General features: G+C 50.4%; 1 protein-coding gene across 1 annotated transcript; it reads right to left on the bottom strand.

Annotated features, from left to right (window-relative positions):
• Positions 1–330: 330 nt before the first annotated feature.
• On the bottom strand, positions 331–9,286 carry LOC113487552 (thyrotropin-releasing hormone receptor-like). The gene is made up of 2 exons (XM_026862218.1): positions 8,501–9,286; positions 331–711 (listed from the first exon to the last, which is right to left on the bottom strand). Exons 1-2 carry the CDS (start codon positions 9,284–9,286, stop codon positions 331–333), a joined length of 1,167 nt encoding a protein of 388 aa, XP_026718019.1.
• Positions 9,287–9,351: the final 65 nt, after the last annotated feature.

Below are 9,351 nucleotides of genomic sequence, written 5' to 3'. Positions count from 1 at the left end.
TACTGGATTTCCTTTGGATAATCTGGCCCAACTCAGCAGACAATTGCACTTGCATGTAATATAGAATGGCATTGCACTGCTATATTTAACTACAGATTCTTTTAAAATGCTAAACATTGACCTGTGCCCAACACTTCACCAAACAAGAATAAGTTAGCATTAAGGAAAAGCAAATTAATTTGCCTCTAACGATCTGTTTTGTTAAATGCCCTGTAGAGGTATTAAGTTAAGCTTCCTGCAATGCCAAAACAATTTCTGTTGGCACTTTCCCAACACAGTGCATGCAGCCACATAGCTCCCACTGTCTGCGTTGTTTCAGGGTCCCAGGATTTATTTGGCAGGCTTGTTCTTCTTTGCAGGTGCAGGGAGACTGTTCAGATCTTCTTGTTCAGTGACATTGTGATCGGAGCTGTCATGAGAATATTCCTTCGTAACAGTGTAGTACACTGGGGCGGTGTACGGCACCGGGTTCTCAGCGCTCTTCTCTTTGCACTTGCATAACTTCCTGAAGGCAGCCCTGAACTTCTGTGACATGAGGTTGTAGATGATGGGGTTGATGGCACTGTTCAGGTAGATGCATATGCGGCAGAAGAGGAGGAACCAGATGTTCAGGTACGGAGGGTCCATGAAAGAGTTCACCACCACCAGCGTGCGATAAGGCATCCACAGAAGGGCGAAGAGGACCACCACGACAGCCAGCATTTTGGTCACCTTGCCAGTAGGAATACGAAAAAAATAGTCATGTGATGCTAAACCTTCAGCAGAGCTTTCTCGCCTGGAGAAACGGTGCAGACAGCTAATTCAGTCTACACATTGCTTATATCTCTCTTTAAACATTCAAAATAGGCACACAAACCATGGGGCTTTTGTTCATTAAACACTCTTGCATAAATAACCCCCTTAAATGACAGGTTTTCACCTACCATTGAAGACCCTGTAAAGCTCTTTAGGGCAAGCATCTGCCAGCCTGGAAAAGGGCTGGGATAATCATGGGAATTTCTGTACCACAGAGCAAATTTGAAAATCTTACATAACAATAAACCAATGGGGAAAATAACTTGTGCAGAAGAGGTCCTAATTTTGGGTGGTGCCAAACTGCCGAATTCAACTCCCTGCCAAGGATGTTCTGGTTTCCTACACCAGCTATGCTGTTCCCAGGGATAGACTCCTAGTACAGAGCAGCACTGAGAGCAGAGGAGACTGCCTAGAGTCTGACACAAATTCCTACTTGTGCTGATATGGGAGTTACTTAGCTAATTGGTGTGGGTTATTTTAATTTGCAGCACACTAGGGAAGTACTACATTAACATATTAGGAACAAGAAGAAATTGAGAATTCAGAAGTGAGCAGTAATTGTCCTCAGCTCGACTTGAGCTTGTTTAAGAAAATGGGTTTTTGTACTGAAACTCCAGTTCCTAATAATTTTGAAAGCTATTTCTGGTAGGTGACAATCATCCTCCAGCAAATACTTACAGAATACACACGTCTCCAAGGAGGAAAGTATGAGTAAACACTGATGCCACATGCATATTAAGGCAGTGGTGTTTCAAACATGAGAAGTGGAGTTGTGCAATGACTCCAGTTCTCGACAGGGAAATAAGCACTTAGATCACATTCACAGTCACTCAGCTTTTCTTGGAATGTTTTTTTACTTAGTCACAAGCAACTATGCCTTCCTGTAATGCTCTGAGTAGAAATTGGGGGTGGTTGGTAGTGGCAACAAAGCCCTCCTTACAAGAAAGGGACTATTGTCAAACTGAGGCTGAAATAGAAGTGGTTTGTTGTGTGTGGTTTAATGGGAATGTGAGGAAACTTCCCAGAATAAGATCTTGCAGTGATACAGTGAGTGCTGAGGCTGTTGCTAAGACTGCAGCATGTTTGCTGCCACAGTTTACTGCCTTTTGGCAATAAGACATTGCCCAAATGAGAGATTGTACAAGATTTGTCAGTAAAAGGCAACTTTGGAGCTTTTCAATGCCTTTTACAAGGGCTGGCTGGATGCAGAAGGTCAAGAGCTGTCACACAAACTTCTGGTTTCAAGCCACCCTATCTAGCGTGCAGCTGCTGGGAGCATAGTCTGGTTCACAGAAATACTCCTGAACAGAAAGGCTGGGAGTGGACAGCAGCTGCTTGGCACACAGTTGACCACAATCAAAATCTCTACGTACCAGCATGGTTGTAGCCGCTGCCTCCACCAAGGCTGGCAGGGCAATTCAGGAGAAAGAGCATCCTGACAGTAGTTGTGAGACAGTATCGCTGTAATCTGTACTGCAAGACCTGGGAGCAGATTGCTCCCAGATACTAGATCAGCCTAGGAAGGAGCAGTTTGCTTCAACACCATATGCCACTTGAGCAGTGCATATGGATGGGACCTGTGTTCTAACCATCTAAGCGAATAGACACGGCAGCAAGGGAGCATTCAGCCAGCCTGCTGCCTTCCACAGACCCACTTCTCAGGTTTGCAGAGAGAATTGCTTTTGCCATATTTTTGATGAATCTGAGGTTTATTTTCCAAGAACCGGAATGAAGTTTATCTGAACAAAACTGTGCTAATAGCTGAACACTACAGCAAAATGCAGTCATCTCCTCAGTTTAAGTGATCCTAAGTACCATCTCAGTCAGAATTTAATTCTTCCCTACTAAGCAGTTTATTCCTCCTGGGAGTTGAGGGCAGGCTCTGTGCTTTTCCATCCCATACAGAGATTGAATGTGTCCCCATCCTGCCTGGAAGGGTCCATGTTAAAGGGCTGTCTTGGGGACAAGGTTGGTGGCAGTCTTTCCATCAACTTCAGCAGTCCTAGGCAGCAGGGTCGCTGCAAGATACCACACCTCTGCAGGTCCTCACTGAGACGCAGGCACTCCTCACTGAGCGGTTGTCCCAGTTCCCAAGACGCAGAGGTCCCCCCGCAGGACTGGGTTGAATAAATCCCTGAGCTTTTACACACTTAGCTCTGCTCTCTGGCAGGTGTCCCTTATGGCCAGGAGGTTTCTGTATAGCTGAAATGTCTCCTTTAAAGCTAACACATTAATACTGCTCAGGTGCTGTCTCCTGAGAGTGAAACATCTTTGGCTTTTCGACTGTTGTAATCCTGCCTTGCTTTACTGTTCAGGAACCCACAATGTTTGTGAAGAGTGATCTGAACTGTGCATCTGAGTGACAATGCTGGGGGACTGTATCCTGATAAGGCTGAAAAGTAAGCTCATTCTGGTCCTCTCTGAGACCAAAAGAAATGTAGTATGGAAAAGAACCAGTGATTCATCTGCTTTTTAGCCATGAATAGCCATTTAGCCCCTGTTTTTTGGCTGGTTCATTATGGGAATGCAGGCAGCACCTTCAAGCGCTTGCCCAGCTCCCACCCGAGCAAGCCCCCAACACCTCAACACCTCCCTCCAGATGGCAGAAGACCACAGAGTGGTGTCATCCAAAGAGCACTTCCTACGTGTCCTACAGCCCCAAAGCTGTCTTTGTCCTGGGAGGTGATGCCATCTGGAAACAGCACCATGAAGATATTATCTCCATCTCACTAAATGCCTTCAATGCTTCCCAAGGGTGCTGCATCCAGACCACACACTGGGACAGGCAGCCCTGCCCTGCCCTTGCTATAAGATTGAAATTTGCCTTTTAAAGCCAACTGTCCATACGGACTGTGTTCTCCTGGATGCAACTTCAGCAAAGTTGTGTCAACACAGAATGTCTTCTCTAGATAAAAACCTAACAATCTATCCCAAACTCACTCTCACATCTCCACTGTGGGGAAAGAATCTCCAGTGTCGTCTGCATGCACGGCTGAAACCTGTCTCCATGCTCCCTCACTCTACCTTGCTGAGGTAGCTGTAGCACACTTGAAGTGCTATGAATTTACTTCTGGTGCTCATGTGAAAAATGAACCTAATCAGCACTGAGGAGAGCTTGGGACATTTATTACCAACTGGAGTAGTTCTGAATTATGGCCCCCAAAAAACAGCTGCACCCAAAAAAAGCCCGAGTTTTGCTGTGGCCTCCAACCATCCTGCAAGGAAACACCAGCTCAGGGATGATTTTTCTGACAAGTGTTTTGCAGCAACTCTGTTGTGGATAATGTGTGCACACAACAGCTGTAAAGGAGCTATGGATAGAAGCAAGTCAAGGATGTGTACAAGAGAAGGGGATGTTTTACTAGAACAATTGGTATTTAGCAGAAAGCCACTTTTCAGCGTGTAAGCCAGTTGTTGTTGCTGGGTGGCCAAGGTTATCTGCTGTACAGACCCCTGACTACATCCTGGGTCCCTATGCCAAAGCTAAAGAGCAGTTCATCTTCCACCAGGCACCTCCGTGGGACAAGCCCAGTGTAACTCCCAGAGTAAACCCACACTGAGCATCCTTCTCACTCCATACGAGGTGGTCAGCATCTTGCATCCCTGCACAGCCCTTCCAACACATCTCCTCTTGCAGCGCTGTGTCCAGCCTCTGCCTCTGTCCCCGAGGCCACAGACGCTTCTCCCCAGTCAGTGTCCACCCCCCTTGTCCAGGCACCACCATCCTGAGCTGCAGCATCCTTTTTTTAGGGATCCACTCCCTCTAGCGGTCCCTCTCCGGCAGGTGAAATACATGCTTGGAGGTGGCTGGGGTTTGTACCTGTGGTGCTTTGCTTCTCTAGGTAATAAATACAGAAAAACCTCCTGCCTAGTGTTGTCCTGCTCTGGACGTAGGTGTTTTAGAGGGGCCAGTGAGGGAACAGCAGCATCTTCATGCTCTGAAAAGGAAGTTGTGCAGCTCTGGGACTGCGAAGGAGCACACAGTGAGAATTTAATTTCCAAACTCCGCATCTCCACAGCCAAACATCCCCAACTATCCTGGCTCCTTAGAGGCAAGGGAGAAAACAAGGATAGCCCCTTTTGGTCAGGAGACTCTGGGCATGGGGCCTGGAAGAGAGAGTTCCCCTCTGACTGTAAAGAGAGGCCAGAGGAGAAGGAGTGTTGGGTGCCTGTACCCTGTGGTGAGTGGTCAGTGGGACCACCTGAGCTACACACACCCAATGCTCTCCCTTCCACCCCGCTCTGCTCTCCTGGCTGACAGATCCTTCGGGAGCCAAACTACTCTCACACCACTGGTCTGTGATGAGAATCTGGCAGATTCTTGTACACCATCACCCCAACAAACTGAAAGGTGTTTGCAGGGTTGGGGTCCAGCTTTGCCGCTTTACTGGGACACAACCTGCTGTCTGCAGGGTCTTGTGAAGCTCTCGCTGCACACGTGAGGCCTGTCAGACAGCAACACTATTGCTGTTTTGGACCAAACTTGCAAGTGTGATTTCTAATGGTGTCTTTAGTGGTTTAGTCAACATGGCAACTGCATTTTAAAGAAGCTGCACCCTCACTTCAGTTTTCCCCACTGGTAGCACAAGCATCACTGTCACAGCCGCCTCATCACCCTGTCAGATTGGAGACCACCAGCATTGGTTATTAGAGCAGTTTCTGATGCTGTGTCCTCACTTCTGATGCTCAGGACAAGACCCTTCACCAAGGACCCCCATGCAAGTTCCTGGTGACATTCTGAAGGGCTGCCAGCACTCCTCAGGTGAGCACAAGATGCTGATAGTATTACCTGTCAAGCTGCCCTTTCATTTCCACCCTGGCCACAGGTGATGCAAGGAAACTTACAAGCTTATGAGCTCCTCAGTCAGCATCAGCTATTGCAAAGAAGAATCCAGTGATCTGAGTTGAGATCTATCTGTTTCTTCTTTTGGCAGGTTTCCTCTGGCTTTGAGGGCAGTGATGCCATGGCTATCAGAAAATCAAAGAGGAAACCTTTCTTCTGGTGAAGATGACACAGGACACTGGTGTCCAAGCTGTTCCCTTTTAGGGCTCGTACCTGCCCAATGCATGGGGGGGTGGTTTGCCATTGGTTTCCTTGGAGGTGATCCTCGCCTGGAGAAGAGCACCCAGGTCCCCTCTGTGCCTCTCGCACCTTTGCTGAAGCCAAGCTGGTGAGGTGTCCCACAGACCCAGGTGCTGGGGGTGCTGGGGTGGACATAGCCCCCTGGACACTGCCCTGCTCCTTCACAGGGGCACATGCACCTCTGTCTTGGTCATCCACATGTGCCACTGGGGTCCCACTGGCCATGGGAATGCTCTATTCTCTGCTCGCTTTTAAGCCCCTTCTCCTATCCAGCATCTCCATCTGCCAGCTCTGCTGGCATGAATGGATTCAGCTACCTTTTTGCTCACATTAAAATCCTTTCCTTAGTGATTTGCCCATTCCTCAGCTCTCAGCCTGCACTTCCCATCTGCTCTGCACCCACCACCCCTCCAGGCTCCTGCATGTTGCAGCATATCCCGGAAAATACCCTTCCTGTGGCCCTGGATACCCCTACTCAGGGAGCCAAATTCCAGGCAGAATCCAGTGCTGACCCCTTGAGGTGTCCAGGGGCCTCCTTCCTCCCTGGGTGGTCAGGTTGTTGTTTTTCCCTCGTAACTAGATACAGAATTATGACTCACTGCAGCTCCTGTTCCTCAATCCATTGCACTGCCAGTAAAAGCCTCTGGCTGGATTTCAGGCAGTGCTCAGGTAGATGCCTTGACAGGATCTGGATTCTTTATGCTTCAAGCACTCCTGTTCACACTGCCTAAGACTCTCAAAATAGCTGTGTGGTTTTACTTGGCTTTGGTGCACAGATAACTTATTTCTGCACCAAGCATGCAGCAGATCCCCTCAGCAATCAATCAAATGGTTAAAGTTGAACTCCCAGATCCTGGTTTTCCCCCCTCTGATTTTATGGACAGTCCCTACGTTTATTTATAAAATGACACAATCATGTCATATGTCACATCCAACTTGTGAAAGATGTTCATGGAAAAACCTGTATTGCAGCCACCTTTGAGGTGCAGTGCCGCATCCATCTGACAGCCACCAACCAACCTGTGTGTCAGACACATGCCACCGGTCACACAGCTGGGGTTTCTTCCTCCATCACCCTTAACATAGCTTGCTTTCAAGAGCTGCTGGTGTGAAATCAGGAAGAAGCATTCAACAAACCATAACTGGAAGCCCTGGGAAACTGCTTTACAATTTAAGAACTCAGTGCCATCTTTATTCCTAATGATGCCAGCTCTGCGATGTCAGGCCAGCCAGGGGAAATCTTTGCATGCTGAGATATTTCAGAAGGTAATGACGACCTCAAGAAAACTCCTAGTGTAACAGAAAAGCAAGCACAAGATGTTTTCAGGAGCTGGAGCGCCCATCATGACTAATGGCCTCAGCCACTTGTCCTAATGATGCTGGAGCACGCTGTGTGCACCACGGCTGCTCCACGCACAGCACCGTGGGGGGAGCGGCACAGCCCCTGCAGCGGCTGCTCTGGAAGGAGGGGGCCATCGGCCCCCACCTTTAGGTACTGCCTTGTAGAGACCTCGCTGCCAAATACCCTGCTCAAGGCTCCCGCAGCAGCCAGTGACCCTGGGAGAGCAAGCAAGTACTTTTGCAGAAGTCAAGACTTGCTTTAAACCTTTCTGTGCTGGAGCAAAAGGGAGAAAAAGCTGAACTGGAAAGATTTAGAAGTTCATGAAGAAATACAAGTTCTCTGGGCTGTTTGCTTCCCCTCTGTGACTGAACTGTCTCTCCTGGGGAATGGAGGTTCCTGTGCAGTTCAGGCAATAAGATACTGAGTTGGAAAAACAAGGCTAAAGCCTATTTCAGGCTGTCTGGAAATCACTCCTGCTCACTCAAAATAAAAACAGAACTGGTGATTTCAGGGACTTAAGCCAGAGTACCAGATTCAGCCCTTTCCTTTAAACTAGCTCTGCCTATGCAAAGTTTGACACCAAAATGGGATGATCTCCTGAAAATGGCCAGCAAGCAGGCAAGAGTGTCCCATGTCCAGATGCTGACCTGTCCAAGCAGATGGGGCAAGAGACAGTAATTGTCCACGTGGACAGAGAAAGAGGAACAGGGGCAGGAGGTGGGAGGAGAAGGAGCTGGGGAGTGAGTGGGCAGCTGAATAACAGAGGAGTCGCTGAGAGGCAAACACACACCACTGTGACACCAAGGTGCCGTCCCCAGCTGCAGGGACCCGGGGCTGCAGCCAGGGCTGGGCTCGAAGGGCAGGGGTTCATGACAGCTCTCCCCTCCCTTTGCTCCTCTAAATATGGGGTCACCTTCCCAGGACCCTGCCTGGGAGGTGAGTCCCCATAATGTGACCCAGCACTCCCCTCCTCGGGGAGGCAATCAGTAATTAAATATCCAGCAAACACCCCTGCACTCCTGCCTCTCCCAAGCAATGCTGGAGCCCTGTCCTGGTCTGCAGAGCTCAACGAAAGCATGGGGAGCCCATCTGTGCTGCCAGACTTCAACTCAGCTTGGAGGAGGGCTTCTATGCAGCAAACCAACCCTCTCCACTCCCCCCACAAAGGGAAACAAAATATTGGTGTCCCCCATCCCCTGCCAGAATGTCCCTCAAAGCACTGAGCCCCTGACAGTGCTGCCCGCAGCCCAGCACGCCCCGGCCCGGCGAGGAGCCCCTACCTGCTTGCGGGAGCCCAGGGCCCCCTTGTTGCCCCGGCAGGAGAGCTTGAGGGAGCCGCCCTGGTGCGTGGAGCCCAGGCAGGAGTGCTGCGGGGTGGCGGGCAGGGGGCTCATGAAGAGGATGCGGGCGATGAGGCCATAGAGGACAGTTGACAGCCCCAAGGGGATGACATAGAAGACGGCAAAATCCAAAAAGTAAATGGGCATGTAAAGGCTTCTGGAGACCCGGTAGCCACAGCTGACCTGTGCCCCATCTGAGAAGGTGACCTGTGTCGTGTCCACCAGGAAGAACCACATGAGGCAATAGAGGGAAGTGAAGAGCCACAGCGAGAAGATGATGCGCTTGGCACGGGACACGGTGCACAGGAGCTGCGCTTTGATGGCGTGGCAGATTGCGATGTAACGCTCCACCGTGAAGGCGGTGATGGACCAGGCAGAGATGTTGATGCCCAAGTACTGCAAATAGGTGATGCAGAGGCAGCCGGCGTAGCCGTACACCCAAGAAGCCACCACTTCCGAGATGTTGGGCAGCCCGGCTGCCAGCAGCACGATGAGGTCGGCCACCGCCAGGCTCACCAGGTAGCAGTTGGTGGGGGTCACCATGTGCTTGGTGCGCAGCACCACCAGCACCACCATCACGTTGCCCGCGATGCCCACCCCGCAGATGAGCAGCACTAGGAGGATGGTGACCACCTGCAGCTCCAGGGGCTGCCGGGGCATCCTGCCCAGGGTCTGGTTGCCGCTGCCGCCCAGCGCGGCACCCGGGCTGGCCGAGCCGTTCTCCATCGGTCCCCAAAGCCTTTCCCGGCGGAGCTCCGCGCACCCTGCGGCGGGGAGCGGGGAGCGGGGGG

Source organism: Athene cunicularia (genome assembly GCF_003259725.1).
Source record: "Athene cunicularia isolate RWA chromosome 20 unlocalized genomic scaffold, athCun1 chr20_part1, whole genome shotgun sequence".
Classification (NCBI taxonomy): Eukaryota; Metazoa; Chordata; class Aves; order Strigiformes; family Strigidae; genus Athene; species Athene cunicularia.
Note: the sequence above shows the minus strand (reverse complement) of the source record. Positions and strands in the feature narration are given on the sequence as shown.